Below are 25,944 nucleotides of genomic sequence, written 5' to 3' on the forward strand. Positions count from 1 at the left end.
TAATTTGAAACAAAATTCGTTTCCATTGTGTAATTCTTAGATTTGTTTTATCTACGAATGAGATTCGAAATATGCAAGATTTGCTAAATTTATAAGGAACCTACATCCAATTTTGCTTTCAAATATTTGTAATTTCCATTATGATACAATTTGCACTTTTAATGTAAGCTCTTTCTGATATAAATTTATCCGTAAAATAGAACTCATTCTAGTTTTCTTTCTGTAGATTGTCTACGTTTTATTTTTCTTTCTCTTTTCTGTAAATTTGCATATGTGAGGAATGAAAGGCATGACGTACGTTAGGTAATAGTTTTATTACAATGTATTTTAGATCAGTAAGTTTGATGAGCATTACCGAATATGCAACCGAACCACGCGAAAAGACAGGATATGTGTTAAACGACACTAAAATAAACGTATGTTTAAAACAAGACTTAAAAAATACAGGTGTTTAATAGAAAATTTTCAAAACGTATACAAAATTTGTTTTAATAAAAATCAGTTGTTTGAGAAAAGTTTTAGTCACTTGTCTTAAATATTTTGTTTTAAACAAAAGAATCCTGCCTAGATATGTCTCGAAACGTTTCAGTTTCTCTGCAAATTGACTTAATGATTTTTTCAAGCTTTTATCTACGTATTTATTCGAACAGTTCTGAGAAAAATTAACAAAAAAACGCTATTTCTATATTACTGTTGGATTTCTAGAATCAGAACTTTATAATGTTAGATTCTTTTCTTACTAGGTTTAAATCCAATACTTTTCTCAGTGTTCCCTTTTCTTATTCTTCTTCTACTACCTTTTCTCTCTCTGTCTCACTTTCTTACCCTAACAGATAACTTCTTGTTTCAATTTTTCATTGAGATGTTTAAGTTTCTCTCTACATCAACTTGTGAATCTCGTTTGGACTCATTTTTGTTCTTTCACTTTATTGACACTAATACATGTATATTTTGAAATTAGAATTGTGCTGATGTTGTTGCTTTTAATATGGTAAATAGTAAAGGAAGAAAGGGAGAGGTCTCTCTACGAGACACGATTATGCGATAAGAAGATATATATTTGATGGCCTAGCTTGAACCTGTTAGATGTCGATTTTTTATGCGGAGTGTGTAATTTCAGTAATTCACTATGAATATAGTGAATCAGAAGTGTTTTCTAAGGAAGAAACAACACCATGAATTGTGAAATCGTTTTAAACAAACTGTCGAGATCTGAGAGTCGAAAAACGTTACACTTTGCAGTACCGATTACCTCAAAATCCCGGTACGCAGAATTAGCCTAGGATAGGGGACTTATATATTAAAAAATGACAATCTCAACAAAATGCAGACGTCTTTTAGTGTGAGAGAAAAAAGTAATTATATATCTCATTTCTAGTTCTATTAATATTGTAGTTATTAGTCTCGGTCAAAATTACTGGCAGAAATACTAAATGAATTATGAATATTTTGTAGAACATTCCACTTTATTATCACAACAATTAAATCTTCTGGTTTACTTAGTTGAAAAAATTTATAGAGTATACTGCTATACTACGTAAAGTATGTGTACTGTCGCTGGTTTCTGATGACTATCAGAAACAGAGGTAAAAGATGAATTACGGTAATACTTTTCTATCAAGGGGAAGTATAACTATTTTTATTTAGCAAATTCTTTGCTTAATATGTTTGTTCAGCTTCACCCCCTTATTCGTCAACTATGCATAGGGAGTGCAAGAACATACTTAGATTTTGATTATTGATTTCAGTATATTTGAAGCATCATTTGTAGGATCTAGGCCGGTGTGATATGTCGATATATCGATATCGTCGATATCGATATTGACAGATATCAACATTCGATATCGCAAATATATCAACATCGATATATCCACACCGTAAACTTTCGATATCGATCTGATGGGAAGACGCATAGGAGCCCCTAAGACTTCTAATGGTTGACGAAACAAAAGTTAATTCTTATGGAAATGTCTTTGAATGACAATTTCATTATTACCGCAAATAGCAATGTAAATAAAACCACTTACAAATTTGCATTATACACTGTAAGTTCTTAGGCACCAAAACTTTCCTCTTCCCGAAAAAAAAGAAAAAAGGCAGCTGTCAAAAATAAGTGCTTCGAACTTTGACCTAAAATTTATCATAAGAAAGTTTTTTTTGTTCCTCTATCACGGATATTTCCATCGCATTTGACATTTTAGACCGCCCATTGACAAAAAATGCACAACTAACCGATATATGCAGACATGCTCTTAGGCAGAATCCGGGATTCGGAAAGGCGAGTTTTCAGTAATAATAATAATTAATAATAATAATAATAATAATAATAATAATAATAATAATAATAATAATAATAATAATAATAATTATTATTATTATTATTATTATTATTATTATTATTATTATTATTATTATTATTATTTTGATAATAATAATAATAATATTATTATTAAAACAATTGCGTTTAAAAGTATTGTCCTGTGTCCTTGTCTTGTATGGGAAGCCCGTATATCTACTTCTCAAATGATGTCCGTAAGTCTGTGTTTGTCTCTGTTTCCGTTTATTGTGTATATTAGTAGTTTTGCTATTAGGCGATTATATTAAACCTATACATTATGTAAGCTATTTTCTTTTTTACGAGATTTTGTGGAAAAGAAATGAAACATCTTTCGTCTGATATCTATTGCTTACTATTCATCTTGTTGCAACTGCTTAAGTAAGATCATTTTGTAACTTTTTCTGTCATCCATTTTTTCTCACAATAATAAAACCGTCATTCTTAACAATTTAATTTATTCTCTTATTTCCAATTTGCCACAATGATATATTTGTAAGAAAATTGTGGTTTGCTTCCACGCCTTCAGTATTCTCAACCAACTCAACGTCCAAACGTTTTGGGTTGCATAATATTCCAGGAAAAAGGGAAATGCTGGTGGCAATGCACTTTTGTAGTCGGGTAGATTTACATAGAGACAGACAAATAAATGTAGTTGAAGTTATTCCAGGAACCTCACTAACGTTCGGCAATCATGTGGCAATAACTAGCACGCTTTTCTTTCTGAATACAACAGAAAATCTCGTTTCCAATAAATAAATCCTTTTATTTATTTTTTAATATTATTTCTACAACTATTCCGACCCTCAACTACGATACTTTCTTGCAGGGTAAAAAGCATTTATACAATACGATAGAAAGTAGAAACAAGGGAAAAATGAGAAAATAAATTCAGATAACCACATTGATATACGGTAGTCATAAGAAATGAAAACAGTCACACGAGAAGAATATAGCCTTCTGAGTAGAGAGCACTTTTGACAATTTTCTTTCGCTATCAAATATACTTTTATAAAAATACACATCTGTTTTAAACAAGTCTTAGAAAATATAAGTGTTTAAAACAAAATGTTTAAAACGTACATAAAATTTGTTTTAAACAAAACCAATTGTTTAAAACAAGTTTTAATTATTTGTTTTAAACATTTTATTTTAAACAAAACAACCCTCATTGATCGTAATGGAGTTTCAAAATTTGATTCTGTGTAACAAAGTACATCGGATCTATATGCTGGAGTCCGGTGTACAGAGCTTTTGTTTCTATTTTATGTATTTATTTATTTCCTGTTTTTATGTAAATGGCTGTGTAACCGTTGCTTCTGCCAAGAAGGGCTTTTAAATGTAAGTTTCCCTGAGTTATTTACATATAAATATGGAAAAACTGTCAGATATTCTATATAGAAGCTTTTTCCTTCCTGATAAGATCGTTAGGCCAAATGAGAATTGTCATTTCACGTAAAATATTGGATGTGATTATATATATATATATATATATATATATATATATATATATATAATGTGCTCTTCTTGGTAAACACTGTATATTCATTTTCTTATATTAAGTCACCACATTGTACAGAATATAGAATATACATTACAGTGAATTTCACAATACAGCCAGAGCTTTAAATCAGTGTAAAATAATATACTATCCTTTGCCAACTAATGTAGCTATCCACTGAAGGAAGTATGAAAGGTCAAACATAATTTGTAACATAAATAACACTGACGTTCAGTTGGAAAATAAAATTATATGAAAGTGCCAAAGGTGATGTTACTGCGTAGTCCATCTCGTGATCAATGAGCAATGTTTAAATGTCAAAGGTGATGCAACATTGGAACACATCAAGTGATGGACGAATGATGCAAATATTAAGCAGATATGTACGAATCAGATTATGTTCGGCTATGTTGAATTGTGTAGCAATTTCTTACACGTGTCAATGTTAATGTCGACCGGATCTACCTAGAAGGCTACAATTGTAAGGAAGAATCGTGCGTACAGAATCCTTCTGATCAGATGGACACTCAGTTCAAATGCACATTTGCTCTCCGAACCTCCGCGTATGGAAAAGTTGCTGAGGCGTAGCGCAATAAACTTTGCTACCATCTCGATCCGTCGACAGAAGAAACTTTGAATTTCGTGACTGTAGCGCACTACATCAAATCTTCAACAAATCTTCAACATGAGCTCCCGCCGGGAATCAAACCCGGATCATCCATGACAAAGGCGCGTACGCAAACCGATTAGCCACGAAGAAGCTAGACGTCACTCACAAACCGTCCGATATTGGAATGAATGATCAACGTTAACTGAAACCGAGGAAAGTGAATTCGCAGAATAAACAAATCAAAATTCTGGTCATTGTTAAACTCAATTCTAAAGGATCGTCCACAAGGAATTCTCTCCGAAGAAACACCTTGAATTAACCAGATCTTTTATAATGTTTGTTAACCAAGATTCGCATAGTTCCATTTGAATATCGTTCACAAGGCTCATTTATATCCGTTGCAGGGTAATCCACCTGTATACAAGAGCAGGATGGTACGCTAGATTGAAGTTAAAAGAACGATTCTGAAGCTCGATTATCTCGTAAATCCATCGATCATTTTTCAGTCGAAAATGAAATGAAATGAAATTTTTGAGTTTTACGTTCCACGTATATGCCGGTTAGCTTAAAGAGACGGTGATGATAAGAGATGAATGAAATGGTGGAATGAAGAAAGCGTGAGGAAACGGGAGATCCCCGAGAAAACCCTAGCACACGGTGTTTTTCAACCACAAAGTTCACTTGGCGGGAGCAGAGTTTGAAACCGAGACCCGAAGCACCAGAGGTGAACGCTCTCCCACTGAGCCACCGCGGCCACCATTTTTGAGTCGATGCGAAAAGAAGAGTTTGGGCACCATTTAATACATCGGAAACACTTCGACTGCTATTTTGAAAACTATTCCGAGATTGAAGTATCAAGATTGCTTCATGAAGTTCTACGATCTTATCAATGCATGTAATGACCCATGAGATTTCATTATTAATTAAACAATATGAGTTTACGTCTTGCTTTTATTTCTCACTAGACAGATTGCATATGAAGATTTACTGCAAATGACTGTAATTAACGTTGTAAACAAATATGCAAAAATGATGTGAAGAATATCTTTGAAGTAAGGATGTCTGTCATATAAATATAATAATTTACTTATTTTCTCTATTTCTAATTTAAGATCCACGGGATTACTTTAACCTAGATTTTGTAACAATTCTAGATTTACAAGGTAGAGAAATTTTTACTTTGAAATGCAGTAATAATAATGATATTCCATTTTGTTAAAGTACCCCTTACGCATTTTAAATTAAGTATCTAGCTCTTCCCTGAACACTGGAAAAAGGATATAATTCTTGTAAGAGCGAAAGGTTTTAAAATAGGATTGGCATAGATTTAAGTTACTGTTGCCCTAAGACGTTGATCCCACCATTGGCGCACGCTCTACAAAATAATTTAATTAAAGTAACGCAGTTGTAAAAAGGGTACACTCACAATAAAACCGACATTCAATTTTCAGGGAATTTTGGGGTTTCTAAGAAGCAATCCATTTGATAGTGCTTCTTTGGACATAAAAAAAACTATTTTTCTAAAATTTTGTACATATTTGGTTCCTCATGACAGTCCGTGTTTATTATACCATAAGCCGTGTTTATTATACCGACTTGTGCCACCGGTGGCGCAAAACGATTTTGTCAAATCTTTCCCATTCGAAGGTTAGGTAATTTAATAAATAACTGCATGATGGCACTACTAGTCAAACAGTTGGAGGAGTAGTCTCGCGGATATTTTTCAAAATGCATATGCGCAGAAAGAACAGGTTGATTACAGAAAATAAATATTAGTTAGTTAGTGTTTGTGTTCAGAAATTGTTTGCAGAAGCATTGTTCAACAAGCTGAAACTATTGTAATAACTGGTGCCATTGTGGTGCTTTATCACAATTACATAAACACTGTACGAGGTCAATGTTCCGTTAAGGGGGTCAAGTGTCTTTGACACCACTTTTTCTGTTGACTTTCGTTTGATTACATAATATAACGTTATATTAGGTTCTGTTAGGTTAGGTAAGGTGAGGTTAGGTTAGGTTGGGTTAGCTTAAGGGGGACCAGTGTAGTTTTGGACCTCCTTAACGGAACATGGACCCTGTACGAAATAGCGATAAATACTTGAAACGTAGAATCATGTTACGAAGCCATGAAGCAGGAAAAGGGAATCCCGACAGTTTGAAAATTGGCACAAAATGTTTCCACCTACTAAAATAATTGCGTAAGTAACTCCACTATGTGTCTTGAGTGCTTCAATGCGAAGCACTCAGAAAATTTAAAAAGCAAATACCAAGTAAGTAACTTAATAGACAGTCTTATAATTATATTTACTTCAGCACAAAATAGCTTATCTCTGATTTTTAATGTGTATTTTCTAGTGAATAATACTGTTTTTATTGATTGTGAAAAGAATTTGTCAAGAATTGTCTCCAAATAAAATCTATTTACGATTATCTGTACATTATCATACATATTTAATATTAATAAAGATATCATACTAACCACACTTTATGTACAATAAATACCAAGTTTATTTTCTTTAAAAGACTTACAGGTCTTCTCCATAGATTATCTACGAGGTGTATAATAACAGAAAGTCTGGAACACTGTTTTATTTCTCTAACTAAAAGCAAAAGGCAACTTACAGCCACGAATATTAGAATAAAGTCCGTGTACCATCGATAGTGCAAGTCGGAAGTTAAGATAAAATGGCATGCGCCACCAGTGGCTCACGTCGAGATTTTCGAAGAGCATAGCTTCTTCATTAATGTCGGATGTCGGGTTGAATATGATAAAAATGGTTAAGCTATGAATCGTTAGAAACACCATAAGAATCATTGCGCCTTCGATTCTCGTTTCTTTCTCCTCATGGATAAACCATTAGGTTTTACAGCTACAATTATTCTTTGATTCTCGTGGACATTCTCGTAACTATGATATCATATTTTAATACAGGGAAAGATTACCCCTCATTCCATAAATGTAAAAAAAATTTACCTATGGTCCTACAGTGGGAAGGCAAACAGTATTCTAGGGGCTGATCCCATACTAGTTACGGATTCACTGTCAGAGTGAACGAACAAAGTCATATTTTCATTACATTGTCATTGCACATTTTAATGGAATATAAGCTTGTGTATTAAACCTTCAATGTCTACATTTGGGATGCGCTTCCCAAAGGTGGTCATGCAAAGCTTCAGTATAACAAATTATTTATAAATAATAATACATTCATTCTTGAAGAACTGCAACAAAATAGTGCAACGCGGTTAGCGTACGCACCATTGGTGTGGGAGACCCGGGTTCTATTCCCGGTGGAAGTTTATATCCTTCGGATTTCACGTTAATTAGTAGGTCCCGTCTCATATAGCCTCGTTGGTGAAAAGGACGTTAAACTCAAAATCAGCTCAACTCAACTCAAAATAGTGCAACGCCATCAAAACAAGAGGAAATTCCGAGGAATGTAAACACTTAACCTGCATCCCTACAGGTATTAACTAAACGCCGGCTTCAGTGAGTGCCCCACCTGTGCAGAAATTCCATCATCCGATAACAAGAGAGGCAGGAAGATCATCCGGCCGACCTTAATATACCCTAAAAGAAGTAGAATGTGTCTAACAAAGGAATGCAATGAAACATGTGATAAATTAACTACATCTGATCTCTAAGAAACGTGTTTGTGCAGTTCAAAAATAGCAACTATTCTTACAATAAAAATCTCTCAACCTACTTTATCAATATTCTTGTAGCTTACGTGATAGAACATATGAATTCTTTTGTGCTCTATAATCTAATAATTTGGACATAGTTGAACTCACTGAGACACGGATTAACGAATATCATTACAATGCTGAACTGGACATTTGATAACAGTATACTGTGTTGAGACAAGATATAAATTCTAAGTAAACTTGTAAAACAAATGCTGGTTATTTCTCACTGCAGCCCTAACTAAACATTGCATGTGCTTATTGGACAGATGTAATAATAGTTATGATTGTCAATATAAACACTTTGGGGTTAATCATATATATTAGTGTTGTGTACTTCTCACCGAGATCTAATATTAAATTGTACAATCATTTATTTACTCCCTTGAACTTGTACTCTAGGAAGTCCTGTTCTCCTGATTGGAGATTTCAATTTATCAAAAATAAACGGTAAGGAAATTAATTTTGAAACCAACTCTTCTAAATACAAAGATGCATAAACGATTATCTCTTATTATAATCTACACTCATTAAATAATGTGACGAACGAAAATAATCATATATTAGATCTGGTTTTGTCCAATATAACGAATATAGAAATTAGCAATAGACATTGTTTACTAATTCCAGAAGATGTACATAATCCGTCCATAGTAATGAACGTAATGCAGCAGAGGACCAATAAGAGTTGAGTTGAGTTGATTTTAGTTTAGCGTCCCGTTCAGCAGCGAGGCTATATGAGACGTGGACCTACTGATTAACGTGGAATCCGAACCACAGGAGCTCCCGCCGGGAAAGAGGACCAATAAGAATTTAAGTATATATATACAATTTTAGGAAACCTGCCTTCTTAAAGCTGTAACTTGAATATTCGTATATTAACTTGAACTGACTAAAGAACGATGAAAACGCCAACGATGTAGTTAATAATCTCTACAATATTATTTATAGTGTATTCGACAAGTGTGTGCCGCTTAAAAGCAACTCGCGAACAGCTTATCCGTGCTGTTTTACAAATGAAATTATAAAAGAAAATCAAATCTAAAGTAATCTGTCATTAAATAAACGTAATAATGGAGTAAATATGCTAAATAAATTCAATGAACTACTTAGGGAAATAAAGAGAGACATTAAACAGGAGTACAGAACGTTCATACAAGAGTTTGGAAAGAACATCAATAACAATACTAATGAATTGTGGAACTTTATAAAAAAAATAAGAATAAACATCTTCCTGGGCGTTGAACTATGAGGGACGCGAACTTTATCATAATGATGAAAAATTCAATGCATTTGCGCTGTATTTCCTGTCAGTATTTGTGTCAGATGCAGCTGTCACTAATATCACTACAAACAATTTATTAACTGATGTAGATAAAAAATTTAGTAACTTAGCCTAGAGAAAATCACTCAATCTAAAGTAGAAATCGCAATCAAAACATTAAAGCCGAGAACAGCAGTTGGGCAAGATGAAATACACACATATAATATAAAGAGGTTTGGATGCTTTCTCATATTCGCTATAGATTGAATTCGACTTCTCATCAATAAAGTTCGTTTTACCAGATAAATGGAAGTCATCTATAGTTTGGCCAATACCAAAGATCAATAATAAATATGAAAAATACATAACTACCGACCCATATCAATTTTACCTACTTTCACAAGGATATTTGAACAAATCCTATAAAAATTGATAATTGGCCATGTACAAATCGTAATCTCATCATATCAACACGGCTTTATTCCATGCGAATCAACAACATCAAACCTTGCAATTACTACTGACTTTAAAGCAACTTCGTTAGATGTAGGATATCAGATTGATGTAATATATATAGATTTTGAAAAAATGTTTCACAGAATCAAACATAAAGTAATATTGCACAAGCTAGGCGAATATAATTTCTTTTCCCCCTTCATCGAGTTTTTCTCATCATATTTAAGCAAGTGTAAAGTAAACTGTTGTCTACAAAGATTAAATCAACTGCTTATATTGCAAACGCTGGAAGTTAACAGGGCTCCAACCTAGGCTTGTTATTGTTCTTTTTATACATTAACGATCTCTCTGATCATATATCATTAACTGACAAATTGACCTCAGAATATACGCTAGGATAAAGACCATACCTGCCTCAATTTTCAACATGAGATGGAAAATATTGCCAACTGGGGTTCTCCTAATAAACTTAATGTACACATAAACAAATGTAACATTTTATCGTTCATTAGCAGCAAAAATCAAATATCGTTTAATTATGAAATTAATCAGATCTTACTAAATAGATTAAATTCAGTCAAAGATCTTGGTGTTAAATTTGATACTAAAATAACATTTAATAACATAGTGAATGTAATTAATCTAATATTATGAAAAGTAGCTAACTTTAGTAGACCATTTCTGTATCCCTACAGTTGAACAAAGGCGAAACGTGATAGATCGGATTTTTCTCCATACAATAGTACAAAACGAGTTTACTTGTACAGATCTGATATACACACTTAACTTTCATGTCCCGACACCTAAAACTCGTGCTGATTACTCTGCCCTGCTCTATTGGAAAACAATCGAGCTCCAACCAGACCGGTAGCCAGCCCAAAAATCTAGGGGAGGGGGCGGTAGAAGTTAGGGGGAGCCCGACCCTACCATATCATAGTTCATCACCATATTATAGTTAATTTGCAAGCTACCATGAAAATTTTAGGGGGGCAGTAAAAATTTAGGGGGGGGGCGGCCCAATATTGAAATCACCAATCTCGAGAATATGTTCTTTTCCTAACAAAATATGTGTCAAACACAAAGAATTGACATCTATAATATGAACTATATATTTAAGAAAACTATTCTATATTTATTTTGTAATACTCGAACACCATAATTAGGCTATTTCCCATTGTGTTGCTGGAAAATACATAAATATGAAGATCAAAGAGAGGAATCAAATTCATATTTTTATTTGTTTCAATAATACATGTATTTAGTGTTACACTATTTCTCTAGCGTCATTTTAATTATAGATTGAGTCCTGGTAAAAAAAAATAACAAAGTTCTTTAAACTGTTTGTACGTCTTATTGGAAAAACATGTGCATATTTAAAGTGTTCATTCACACTCATTGGAATGCGTGTACTTCTTTATACTTCTAATAAACGTAACAAAATGGTATCATGTTTTCTAATATTACTTCAATTTCTATCCATTATACAAAATTTAATTTATTTCATTCTATCAAGGTAATTACATATACTTAAGAGTCTTCATCCCGGCGAAATTAAAATACCGCTAATTTTACAGTAATTATGTGATATCTTCAAATAGATAAAAGATAATTGAAATATGGAACAAGAGCGCCCTAAACAATATTATTTTGCGTGAGGTACTGTTATCACAAGTCACCTAGTGGCTTTCCGTTTGCAGCTGTTTAGAAACGCGAAAATAAATGCCGATATTCATAATGGCTCGAAATCGAATGCTGAGTCGTGATAACGGTTTCTCATGTAAAATATTATTGTCTAGGGCGCTGTTGTTCCACATTTCGATTATCTTTTATCTATTTAAGATATCACATAATTACTGTAAAATTAACGGTATTTTAATTTCGCCGAGATGTAGACTCTTAATGTATGCGGTCTGTTTATCTCATTGTTAGTTTATCTATTTGAAGATATCACATAATTACTGTAAAATTAACGATATTTTAATTTCGCGGGGATGAAGACTCTTAATGTATGCGTCTGTTTATCTCATTGTTAGTTTGAAGAGTCTATATAATAAAATTAGTACACCAGAGTTAATTCAGTATATGGCAAATGTAATAAAAAATGTTCTTAAATAATTTCAGCACACAAAATAAGGACAATATAGAACGTACTTCTGTCAATGCAGCGTTCTAATTATTACAATCATTTTCTTTCACTTCTTGCTAATTCTAGCCCTAAAAGCACAAAGCAGCAGATTTTGTTTTTAAATGTATCATTATACATACCGGTAACTGTATGGTAAATTGTGATATAGGGAAACTTTCTTCCTCAACTTCTGGTTGCAATTCTGAGAACTTTCCTTCGTAAACATTCTTCTCTTCCGCTGAAAGACTACAACACGATTCAGCGTGCGCAATCTAATAAATGAAACAAATATTACACTAATATTAAGTATGTTGCAAGAGGCAAACAAAATTTTAAAAACTATGTAATTATTCCGTTATCACAAACTCTTCACTAATATAGAAGAACACCGTATGAGTCTACTGATAAGGTTATGCAGAAAAAGCAAAGTGTTTCTAAATAGAATATTTTAACTCGGTCAAGACGTTATTTCTTTGCATTGGCAGTTTCAATAAAAGGAAACCTATACTTTGTGAAATCTTAACATACAAAATTTTAATTTTATTGTGTACTTTGTATTAAATTTCATTTCAGTTTAAACAGATCATTATTGTAATACCAAAAATACACAGAGTTCAATTCAAAATGTACCTTCTGCGGTCCATAACTATTAATATTTTATTTTTTATATTTATAATATTAAATCAATTGAAGCAATAATTAGTAAAATAAGCGTAAGATAGAGTAATAAGAAAAACATTGAAGCTAGAATGAAACGAAGCACTAAATTACATTTTTACTGACTTTTGAAAACACTGGGTGCATTTCAAAGTTGTGATTACGTTATTGTTCAATCTTGAGAAGTGTAAAACAAAAATACAGCAAACAAATCAAATACGCCTGAAGAGAATTACAATATATTTACGAAGATTATATCAGGTGGTGCTTGTGATCAATGTGGACAGATAACTATATGTAGCATAGCATTAAAACATATTTATTAACTGTTTCTGATATTACCAATAAAATCTAAATCAACTGAAATGATCAGAATTATATTTGGTATCGTCCGTCCATCGCAGAATTATCAACTTGACACCATTAATTGCACTATCGAGTTACAATTTGATACTTCTTCTAATGTAACACATTAGTAACAATTTTATGTTCAATCGGAACACAAAAACGAAAACTATATTGAAGACAATAACATTCATTTTCATTCATATATTCGAATTTTTTATAAGTTCTAAAAATTAGCTTGACATACAATCTTAGTAACTGTGTAATTCTCTCGAATAATCAGAAGTTTCAGAAAAAATAACATTAAATGAATGAAAACTTGCGAACTATTGAATTTGTATACTTTCTAATTATGTTGTCGTTTTCAAACTGAAATATATTCTTCTCTAAAATTTTGATTTTATAATGAGAAGATAATAATAAACAAATTGAAATGAGATTCCAGAAGCTTCTATTTCTTCATATTTTAATTGTCTATTAAAAAATTCCAAAATATTAAATTAATCGTATTTTTCGCAGCGCACAAGGTCTCAAATTATTAATTTTAAATAAAAGATTTAAGAGTGTTAGCAATATTCTTTTGAAATGTGAATCCCGGATGAAATAAATTTCCAAAACTATTGATTTCATTATATCATTGTAATTATTCCCATATTTTGAAAACTTCAAATGAATAATTGTGTATATTACGAATATTTCTTCAATCCTTATTGTTTCACTGAAAATAAAGGTTTGTTATATATATTTGTAATTTATCAACGATTTTCAAAACCCAAATTCTAGTTTCCATTACACGATGACTTTTGTTTTTGTATATTATTCATTATAACACTGGAAACATTTAACATGCATTAATAATACAAAGCTGGCCAAAGCAACAAACACATTTATAGCATTTTAGTAGCCCTTTCGGTAAGAAATATTGCGTTAATGAGACACGTTCTCATAAGGACAACGTGTCTGCTGAAAGAGATGTTACATTGGAAAATTATTTACATAAGTGTTATTAATATATATTATGCTTTGGTCTGTTTTCTTTTATAGATACATGCTTTTCTGAAGTAAAAGGTTCTTGGGGAATGCTACAGTAGACTCGAGTTTCTGAAATTCATTTTATATCTGAGCTATCTCATTCCAATCTAAACTCAGGTTTTCTCCATTCTTTTAATCATATATGAATTCCTCAGATACTACTCTCTTTCGAATACTTCATAATAGTCATTGTAAACGTCAAAAAATAAAATTAATGTGTTCAAGGATTGAACTTGTTCGATTGTATCAAGTAAGAAATCACTTAAAACAATAGTCACTAAAGAGAAACGTTTTATAGAACTTTTATTTTATATGTGTAATTTATCATTCGATTGTAATCTGCACACCATGAAAGTTGAGATTATCAGCGAGGATTTAGGAGAAATACATCAAATGTTGACCAGATATTTATCGTTAGACAATTACGTGAAAAGAAATGGGAATACAATTCTCTGAATCATCAATTATTTATTGATTTTAGAGAAGCCTAAGACTCAGTTAGAAGGGGAACATTGTACTAAATTCTTACCGAATTTGAAATTCCGAAAAAGCTTATTATATTACTGCTTAATTGAATCCCAAAGTAATTCCCGAGTAGGAAAATTCCTGTTTACTTGCTTTCACGTCGAGAATGGTCTGAAACAAGATCTATTTTTGTCATTATTATTCAACTTTATCCTCGACTACGCAAAAAGGAAAATCAAAGATAGCAACCAGGGCCTAAAGTTGAATGGTATTCATCAGGATATGGCGTATACGGCTGGTATAAGAATAGTAGGTACTAAAGGAGAAGAACAAAAAAAGAAATGTAGAGGTCTTATGAAATATTTATCAAGACAAAGGTTTAAAAGTAAGTGCAGAGAAAACTAAACACACGTAAGTTCGCCCGTATCGTAACATCGCAAATTATGCATGCTTTAAAGTATCAAATAATAGTTTCGTCAAAGGGGATACCTTCAAATATCCAGGATCAATACTAACAGACCAAAACCATAACAACGAAGAATTTAAATGTCAACTGAAAGCAGGGAACTTCTATTATTATTGAGTTCAAAATATTTTTCTCGTATCGAGTTCTGCCACATAATTTGAAGCATAATATATATAAAACGATATTGATGCCTAATGTGCTGTATGGTTGCGAAGCATGATTGCTTACTCGGAAAACTACAGACTGAAACTATTTGAGAATAAAATCTTGTGACGAATTTGGAACCAAAGAGGAATGGAAATAGGGAATGACGGTTAGTTCATAACGGAGAACTGCACGATTTGTACCGTTTGCTGAACATGGTTAGGATCATCAAGTCTATAACTTTTCATTTTCATTAGAACTATATTATTATTGTTGTAAGTACTAGGTTTCCATATAAGGTGTTTCCGGAATAATGCAGGTAAATATAAACTACAGATTTTTTGTTTGTTATTTGTAAATCGCAAGATTCAAATATTTCTGATTTAGGATTACATTTTTCTCTTGTACCTCACAATATACAAAACTAATTTTTATTAAAATCCAAAACTAAAGCACAAGGTTTGGCATAGTTTTTCTCCATCTGCTAAGCCGTGATTTTTATGATATAATCTTAAGTTTTTTTAAAAGAAAAATCACATTTTCTTCAGAAACTATGATTTAATGAAATACGATACTGTTAAACCTTCACAGAAACACCAAAATGTTACACATATGTTGATTTCAAAACCTGCAATTCATAAGATTATATTAATGCTTCTTTCCCATACGATTACTCTCGCACAAGATTTAAAAACGTCTTTATATTTACTGTGGATTATGACAGTTCAGAATTTCTACACCCTATTGAAAATACCAAACTTATATATCGTTTCTATCTTTTTCCTCCTCTCTCTCTCTCTCTTTCTTTACATACACATATACAACACAAGAACAACAAAAATCTAGTGAAGGTTGCATGTGCCTTTAAAGTGATGTCTCCACCGTTAGATGATATACACCAGTTGCCATAAGTATTATACCACTCTTCTGGAAAAATCTCGTAATGTCTTGAACACAGACAAGTGGTTATATTAGTTCTGGTTGTTGATAAATAGACTAGTATATTAAATCAAATACACCTTCATGTTATGCTATATTATTCATAACGTTCAAAATCAAATGTAAACTGAAACTTTCCATCAAAAGAGGAAATACTATTGAAAGGATTCACGCGTTCGCCATGTGTACAACTGCATTAGTTTTGGAATACATAGAAACATTTAAGTATTTTAAGTGAAATTGCTAATGGTACACTTGTTTATTTCTTCACAATACGAATACAGTTTTTGAGTGTCATTTTGAATTGTATATACTGTTTTCCCTAACTTGTGGATGAATAGTTGACATATAAATACAGTAGACTGTCCCACTGTCCCACATTATATATGGGCAATTCTGGAGAGATTAGATTAGAAGATAGCTTATGACTTATAACATATGGAGTAAGATAACAACTAATGAAAGATGTACTGAAAATACTTCGCGGTATTCTCCTAATACTTTTTACATTTGATATTCTCTTGAACTTATCAACTTTTTCAGAACCAAATTTGACAGAGATTATTTTTAATCACTTGCGATGAATTTGCCTTATTTCGATCTATGCTCGCCAATTTCACGGTATTGTTTTCTTTACGTTTTATTACCAAATTCTGTTTGTAGGGGTGTTTTATAATCACACTTTCCTCCATTTTGTAAATCTGCAAGTAAACCATGAGTTGTCATTAATTTATCCCCTTCAATACGATTTAACAAATTAAAAAATTAGACTTACATCAAGGTTCCTTTTCTTTCTTTTATCTGTAGATTCGGATTTACCATAACTGCTAGGTCTTTTCTCTGAATCTTTGGCCTCACTACGACGTAAAGCCTGACGTTTTCTAGTATCAATATGATGAGAAAGAATTTCACTGCTCTCAACTCTTTTCTCCATCAGTTTAACTTCTACGTATTGTCCCAAATGTTCTATGTAAAATGTGTATAGTTAATAATCTCACTACCTGAAAAATGAAAACGATATACATATTATCTAAAAGTTTATAACTAGTGATCAAAAACACTAGTACTGTGGAGGTTGAAAATACAATTTAGTCGCCTAAATATTACTATTCCCAGTTTTTACGAGGGTGTAGATCTTACTTTTATGAAGGTAACCAAAATCAACCGGACCTAAATTATTCCCTTAGTATCTGTCTCATATCTTCAGTGTAGACTATCACAACGAGTACCCAGTCCCGGAGATATATCAAATTGTCACTACAAAAGATTGTTCGCTTTATATCCGACCATCTTTAACTGTTATTCACCTTAAGAGATAGGGCGACCAGTCGTCTTCTATAGGTCACTCAGCATTGTGGACTATCACACGGTATCGCAGTTTATATTGCAAAAAGCTCGAGCGCAGGATAGGCAAGGTAATTGTGTCCCACTCCTTTCTCCAAGCTTTCCATAGACACGGACGGCGCGGGCGGCGATGTTGAAGACGACGTTTCAACAGTCCAAATGAGCAGAAATCCATTGGTTGGCATCTAGTCTTTTCACAAAACATTTTCACACGGAATGACACGGCTGGTGGTTCTTTTCGAACTGAGAAGCTGGATCCAGATGTCAGGTAGATGATAACCTTCGTCTCTGTTGATGGATGGCTTGTATGTATGGATGAATAGAGATTCATGTATTTTCCTGTCCCAGAACTGTTTGTTTTTCTTTAGTACTTCAATTTGGTTCCACATGGCCGTATGGTTGTATTGTATGCAGTGTTTGGCTATTGCAGATTTTTCAGGTTGTTTAAGTCTGGTGTGTCGCTGGTGTTCTTTCATTCTGTCTTCAATGTTCCCTCCCGTTTAACCTATGTAAGCTGCGTTACATTCGCAGGTGATCCTGTAGATGCCCGGTGTCTTTAATCCCAATGAGTCTTTTGCAGTTGGTAGTGGAAACTCCTGATCTTCGGTCGAGGGCAGTGTAGAGTCTTGATGTTGAATTACTTCATTAGTCTTGCTAGTTGGTTGGAGGTTTGTCCCATATATGGAATAACTGCAATTTTTCCTTGTCTGCCGTGTTGCCCTCTTTTGTAGTGCAATTTCGGCTACTGTATTTTCTCATGGCTGTCTTGATTTGTTTCGACGAATATCCGTTGAATTTGAATACCGTTTCTAGGTGAGACAGATCTGTGCTTATATTATCTGGATCTGCTATTTGGTATACTCTGTGTATTAGAGTATTTAACACCCCCGTCTTCTGTGCAGGATGATGAAAACTAGTAGCATCGAGGTAGAGATGAGTGTGCGCGGGTTTCCTGTAGATTGAATAGCCTTGACTTCCATCTGGTTTCTTGTATACGAGTACGTCCAGGAACGGGAGTCTTCCTTCTGCTTCTGTTTCCATTGTGAACTGGATGTTGCGGTGTATAGAATTCAGATGCTGCAGGAATTCGTCGAGCTTCTGCCTGCCATGGGGCCATATGAAGAATGTGTCGTCTACATATCTGTAGAATACTTTAGGTTTGTATGTTGCTCTTTCTAGCGCTTTGTGTTCAAAATGCTCGATATAAAAGTTCGCTATTACTGGAGAGAGAAGAGAGCCCATTGCCACACCATCGCTTTGTTCATAGAAATTGTCTTGGTAACTGAAGTAGGTAGACGTTAAGGCGTGTCTGAAGAGATGTACTATATCCTTGCTGAAGTGCGATTCCAAGAGTTTAATAGATTCTTCTTGTGGTACCCTCGTAAAGAGAGAAACCACATCAAAGCTGACGATTATGTCATCTGCGTTTGTTTTGATGCTGTGTAGTAGTTGTACGAAATGGCTGGAGTTTTTGATATTTTGTGTACACTCTCCTGTTAGTGTCTGTAGCAGTCCTGTTAATTTCTTAGCCAGGTTGTACGTGAGGCCTCCTATGGTGTTAACTATGGGACGTAATGGAACTTCTTTCTTGTGTATCTTCGGAAGGCCATAAATCCTTGGTGGTATTGAACCGGAAGGTTTAAGCCTCTTCTGTTTTTCTTCTTTCAGACTGGAACTTTGTATTAATCTGGAGGTTTTCTTTTCGATGGCCGTGGTTGGATCTCTGTCAATTTTTCTATATGCTGAATCTTCCAGTAGGCATGTCAATTTGGAGTGGCAGTCTTCCCTGTTGAGAATGACGGTCGCATTCCCCTTGTCTGCTGGTAATGTTATGATGCTGTCACCTGCTCGTAGGTCATGCCACCTGCTTTCCTTTCTTCTCTGGATAGGTTGTATTTCGGCTTCTGCTGCTTAGCCCTCATAAGAACCGTAACGGCTTCTGTGCGTATGTGGTCTGCTGTTTCTTGGTCTAAATGTTTTATTGCTTGTTCAATACCGCTTACAGTTTCCGTGATGGGAATGTGTTTTGGTCTTGGAAATTTCAGGCCTTTGCATAGAAGACTTGTAGTTGCTTCACTTAGTTTTTTATAGAACAGTATAAGCATTCGGTGAATATTATATTGCAATTGGAAGTACTGCATTTTTGTTGTGAGGTAATCAGAAAAGAACACAGGTTCATTTCTACATACGTAAAGATTTTGTTGATGAACACAGGAATGGCATATGAATAGAGCTGCAGTGATGAAGTTGCTAAGACATTTCCCTATTAGATTGACTATGAATGCATTCCTGAAAAAAGTAGTTCCAATACTGGTTAGTGGATGGGCACATTTAGAAAGGCATAGTAGAAAGGTTACTGAGGTATAATGATGACTATGACACATCCTGCATGTCCGAATACATAGTAACTATAGGAACTTGCATTCACCCAGACTTAGAGTTCTATGACGTGTTCTGTTTGAATTGTGACCTTTACTTTAAAAAAAAAACTTTCGAGAGGATTGAATAGAAGAAAATATGGTGACGATTTTTTTAAAAGTGAATTTTAGTTTTCTGCTGATTTACATTTTCCATGGCCTTTATGTGCCGGGAAACGGGTTTTGCAATGTATGTTAGTGAGTTCGTCTTTCCATTCGCTCTGCCCGATTTATATGTTCACTCTTCTAGAGCCTATACTGCTCAAAGTATCGGAACTAAACTAAAGACTTAAGGTTTCCGTAGGACGCCCTCATGGGGGGATCCTTTCTGGAAAGTAAGGGTAGTTTGCTGAAGCGTGAATTTTTATTTCGAAAACGGCTTTAACGATTATGTTAATACTTTCAGTAATACTTCATTAAGAAATCTATATTATACTATAAGTCATTTATTTGAGAAATACGTAAAAGGAGTAGTTTTTGGAGGTGAAATGTCTCAGTGAGTTTTCTTAAAAATAACAGATGGTTTTGTTGTAGCAATATTATAGGGGAAGGTCGTCTGGTATCGGACACCTTAGCTTGTTTTAGTTTCTCAGGCTGAAAAATAGCTATATCAAATTACTTAATGCACAAAATGGTACCTTGGTATCTTACACACAACATACTAAAGGTGATTTGACAGGTAAAAACTAATAATATTATATTTTTGTAAAAAAAAAATCAAAGGTAACACAAATTAGTGTTCTTAAAAAGTGGAGAGTGGTATCGGACAAACATAAAACTATAGAGAATTAGTCTTTTGAGGTAATTTAATAACAGAACAAATTGCAAATATTAGCTTTTTACTTACAGGAGTTCTTACACACAAAATACTGTTTTATTACGCTTTGAAATACAGCCTAAAACAAAAATAAAAATCTTTCTTAAAGTTCTTAGTCTCATCAAGAGTTGTCATTTTTTATTCTGACACAAATCACAACGATAAAACATTCTGCCTTCAAAATTTGCACATTGTTCATGTACCAAATCTTTACATATATTGCGCTGTATCCAATCATCAAAATAATCCCCGCAGATTATAATGTTTAGTTTTTCAGTAAGTTTGTAAACTAGTTTTAAAACTCCTGGTATTCTTAGTGGCATGAGACTAGTTAACTATACAAAGCCTTTACATGATTGTATAGTATTTCTTCTTGGTCACGTTCTACTAAATGTACCTTTGTTATCCGAGCAGCGAGGATTAGCTGTTGTCTCCTTCCCTTCCGACAGCTTTTCGACACGATTACCTAATGTGCTCTAAGGAACACCATATCTAGCACTGGCCGCACGTGCTTCTTTGGAAATAACTTTGTCCATGGCCAACTTCATATTTTCTTCATCCAAATTGCCACGTATTTTCCCCATGGTTTCTTGAAAAAGCCAGAAACCAGTAAAAAACGTCGAGTTTACTTACCAGTGTTTCGTCCGATACCACGCGATTGCATTTTGTCCGATACCAGCCGAAAGACTTGCAACTTATGAATGGCTATCTATCGGCTTGTAACAATATGAATGCAACTATACGCCTAAATTATAATATATATACACCCTAATAAATGCTGTGATAGCAACAATATATCAATACATTTACTTTGTGACAAGTTGCAGCCACACAAATCTATCTCCGTGCACCTGATCACTCGCAAAAATACAAAAACCTTGAAGCACGAGATACACTATTCATCGGACAAATCCACTATGGCGTGGGTTTGGCTAATTCATTTCGATCAACTCACTGTATACTGGACAGGTGCCACCTTAAGCAGGAAATAACGAAAACTGCTTTTGTCCGATACCACCCGCTGTCCGATACCAGACGACTTTCCCCTATAACTCATTTGTCCTGAAAAAAAATCAACAAGGAAAGTAGTTTACACTCGGAATGAGTTTTCAATTATTTATTTATTTATTTATTTATTTTACATTTCTCTCCAACGCGACTCATGCTGTTTGTTGATTTCCAAACAGAGATTTCATTAATAACCCTAATATACAGAGTATCCATAAAGTCCGTTGCCATCCAGCGTTTCTTCGAAACAATTACGAATATGAGAAAACGCAAAAACACCTGTATCATTATTTTCAGAGGCTTGCATTTTGAGCTATAAAATGTCTATCCCAGACACAGAAAGGAGTACGTGAGATCAACTTAAAAATTTTAACGATAAAGGGGGTCAAGTAATATAACACTAGAAAGGTCTCGACAAGAGACATATTTTGCAGGAAGTTTCAAGTCTCTATGTTGACCGCATCTAAAATGGTGGGGGGTTCACATTTCGTGTCCATAAAGTCTGTTACCATCCCGTTTATCTGAGAAACGACTGCGAATATGAGAAAACACAACAAATACATGCGTCATTACTTTAAGGGATTTAAATTATGTGGTATAAAAGACCTCCCAAATAATGGTACGGGAGTAAACTTGAAGATTCCAAATGCCAAAGCGGGTTCGAGTAGTTTGACGTTTTATGGCTTTTAACCTATCACTGCACTTCGGAGGTGAATTTAGTTAATTTTGTTAATTGTAGGCCCAAAATATTGAGTATCAACATATATTATATATACCATTATATATAATATAGCATTATATTCTGGAGCTTACTGATTTTCGAACTTCAAATATACTATTTGAAAAGAATCTTCATCTGTTGAAAGTCTTAAATGAATTGTTTTTACTTTTATTATCTTCCTGGGTATTCATCGATCTGCTACTAAAGTTTTATGCTACAAAATACTTTTAGGTGTGCACTTGTTTCTCGTTCAGGACTCATATAGTGTTGATATTTCTTTAATATATTGAAAAGAGCACGCCATAACTACAAAGAAGAGATGTCGCCAATTAAAACTGAAAACAGTCATAACCCAGAAGAACTATAATTGTACACTCATTATTACTAAGAAGTATTGTTAATAGTTAGATGTTTTGTACTATGCTTTTACTTTTATCTGACTTCCGGATATATATCTTTTGATATGAATTAATTGACCTAGCACAATGGCAACAACTCTCTGTTGTGACGTCTATAGTTTTACTAAAACAGAAAAGATCAAGAAAGAAAAACATGAAGTTAAGAGGAAGGTAAAGAAAGTAGAGTAAGAAGAAAAAGGAGGGTAGAAAGAAGAAGGAAGAGTTAGAATGGCCTTATTAAAGGTAAAATTTGTCCCTAAGTAGTAATTGTAAGGGAAAGCAATACAGAGCAAGAATATCAAAAGCCTATGGATGAGTGGAAGATGGTACAGGAGGGAGAAGAAGAAGTAGTAGAGAAAGAGAAAGGACAGGAATAAACGGTGAAATATAATTAAGAACATAAATGAGTATTGTATTCCCGTTTAAGTTCATGAAAATCGATGTTAAACCTGTTGCTGCGTAACATATGTTAATTCATACAGCTCTGACGTGGATCCAAATAAATACGTAAGTCGGAAGTACTCGAACTCAGCAAAGCCAGTGAAAAGCGTAAATTTGATCACTATAATTATTGTTTCCAACCAAAATTTATTCATTTGACCAACTTGATGCTTCTTACTCAGTAGTTAAACAATTACTGAAGTTTGCAAACAAAAATCAAACTGAAATATTGTATTATTCATATTCTTAGGTTCTAAAAGATTATCAAACTTAATGGCTACTATCACTAGTTCTGTTCTATTGTACTGGTTTACATCAAAGAGCCATAGCCGATTAAACAGAATATTCACTCCCTTCATGACCTACGTCATGCATCAATGACAATCACATTTTTATAGGTATTTGCATAGTAAAATAATTACCAATTCTTTACCTTATTGTGTAGGATTCTATGCTTACCACTAAAGTCTTTCACTCATTCGTACCTTTATACCACATATAGACAAGGTAGAAAAATACACACTATGTGATCAAAAGTATCCGGACACACCCAAAACATACGTTTCTTTATATTGGGTGCTTTGTGCTGCTACCTAGTGCCAGGTACTTATTATCAGTGACCTCAGTAGTCATCAGACATCGTGAGAAAGCACAATGGGGCGCTCCGCGGAACTCACGGAGTTCGAACGTGGTCAGATGATTGGGTGTCACTTGTATCACTCGGTTGGTAAACATTGGACGATTGAACAGCGGAAAAACGTTGTATTGAGTGCCGCATCACGGTATGCAATGTGGTGATCCGATGGCAGGCTGCGGATATGGCAAATGCCAGGTGTACGTCATCTGTCAGCGTGTGTAATGAAATTGGTGTAATGAATTTTCATTTCGTTTTAAGTAATTTTATTCCAAATTTATGTAACCATCTCTCTCTATCCACATTTTTATTTGGCCCCTGTCTGGGCAGATATCACCATCTAACCACCTGAGTTAGTCCGGGCCTGTCTACGTTCAATACAAAGTCATCTCATACATTTACTTTCTACACTCAGAAATTATGGAAAACATACGTTGGCAATAGAAGCTATGCCGATAGTTCGACTCGATCAACAATTGTGTGTAGAGCTTTTTCGTGGTTAAGCGGTTAGTATACGTGCCATGGTTGGGGGACACCGGGGTTCGTTTCTCGGCCGGAATTCATGTGGTTCGGACTTCCCGTTAATCAGTACGTCCATGTGTCATATAGCCTCGCTACTGAACGGGACGTTAAACTCAAAATCAAGTCAACTCAAGAACTGTGTGCATATCCATCTGTTTGTCTATTCCAAAATAACTCTAATAACATTTATATGATTTTGATGAAAATTAAAATGTTTTTTTTCTTAATATAGAGAAATAATTATATTGTCTAAGATTGTAATCCACCATCAATGTGGGGTAAAAATGGGTAGCATTCACTCCATATTGAAAATTTTCGAAAATACACATAGAATAATTTTCTATTATAACCTACTCGTATATAAAAAAAATATTCGATTTTGAAAAAGCAATCAATATTTTCATTATGGCATTGCAATTAGTCGAATATTTCATACATAAGATACAGTGGAAGTTATTTTTAAATATATATACTGAGGAAGGGGTTGTCAATTAATTCCCTCATTTTTGAGAGATTTTCAATCCAAGCTATGATTATTATGAAGCCAGTATAGTAATAGATTAGTTATTTCACCAAAATGGAATATTTTTACGAAAGTTATAGTAGTACGCAATTGCAGTACTTTAATGAGAAGCTTCCATGTTGAGTTTCATATTCCTAACTTGGAGGACTTCTGAGATGCACAATTTCTTGTATAAAATTTGACCTACTCTCCCTCTAGAATTCGAATTTAATTGAGGTGACATGATAAAATCCGAGTTCAAAACAAGTGATTATATATATATATATATATATATATATATATATATATATATATATATATAAGGTTTATTTCATACTGTTCAGATATTTTCCCCTGATTTAATATCAAACAAAATTACTTTCCTTTGTACAAAGCGCTCGGGAGGAAGATGTGGTAAGTGACAAGTGCAAGTTTAAAGATACATAAAGTTTTGTGTATGTGTGTGTGTGTGTAAAGAAATGCTTTCAATTTAATATTTTATTGGCGAATATAATTTACATAAATATTTACTATTAAATGTAAAACTGCATTCCATGTGATTTTCTTCCTGCCAGCTTCGCAAACTAACCAATTCAAAAATAGCACAATTGTCATATACTGTATTTTCCTCCGAGACCTTCAAGATTTCAAGTTTGACTTATGTTTTCAACACTGAGAATTAATGACTCAGGATATCGACCCCGCTATTATTATTATATAATAATATTTTTACAAGAGGAGATGTATAGTGATATTCCATCGAGTTAACTACGCCAAGTTTATGCTCTGGTTGTGGCTCATAATGCAGGCTAATTTTATATTTCGTGTTTCACAACGTCCGTGTTGAATAGTGAGGTGGACAGAAATAATAATAATAATAATAATAATAATAATAATAATAATAATAATAATAATAATAATAATAATAATTATTATTATTATTATTATTATTATTATTATTATTATTATTATTATTATTATTATTATTATTATTATTAGTAGTAGTAGTAGTAGTAGTAGTAGTAGTAGTAGTAGTGGTAGTAGTAGTAATAGTGGAGCCCAGTCGTAGCTATGTGGTTAGCGCATTCGTCTTTGGCTGGGGAGATCATATTTA

At 33.4% G+C, this 25,944-nt stretch overlaps 1 protein-coding gene across 1 annotated transcript in view; it reads right to left on the minus strand.

Annotated features, from left to right (window-relative positions):
• Positions 1–25,944, minus strand: part of LOC145663009 (caspase-2-like) — a 165,010-nt gene that overhangs the window by 128,262 nt on the left and 10,804 nt on the right. The window contains exons 2-3 of the mRNA XM_081729135.1: positions 16,802–17,027; positions 12,119–12,250 (exon numbers count right to left, since the gene is read on the minus strand). Of these exons, the coding sequence (XP_081585261.1) occupies positions 12,119–12,250; positions 16,802–16,960 (291 nt within the window). The 5' untranslated portion in view covers positions 16,961–17,027. The remainder of the gene's footprint in view (positions 1–12,118; positions 12,251–16,801; positions 17,028–25,944) is intronic.

The sequence above is a fragment of the Thermobia domestica genome, chromosome 10 (assembly GCF_964235325.1).
Source record: "Thermobia domestica chromosome 10, izTheDome1.hap1.1, whole genome shotgun sequence".
Lineage (NCBI taxonomy): Eukaryota > Metazoa > Arthropoda > Insecta > Zygentoma > Lepismatidae > Thermobia > Thermobia domestica.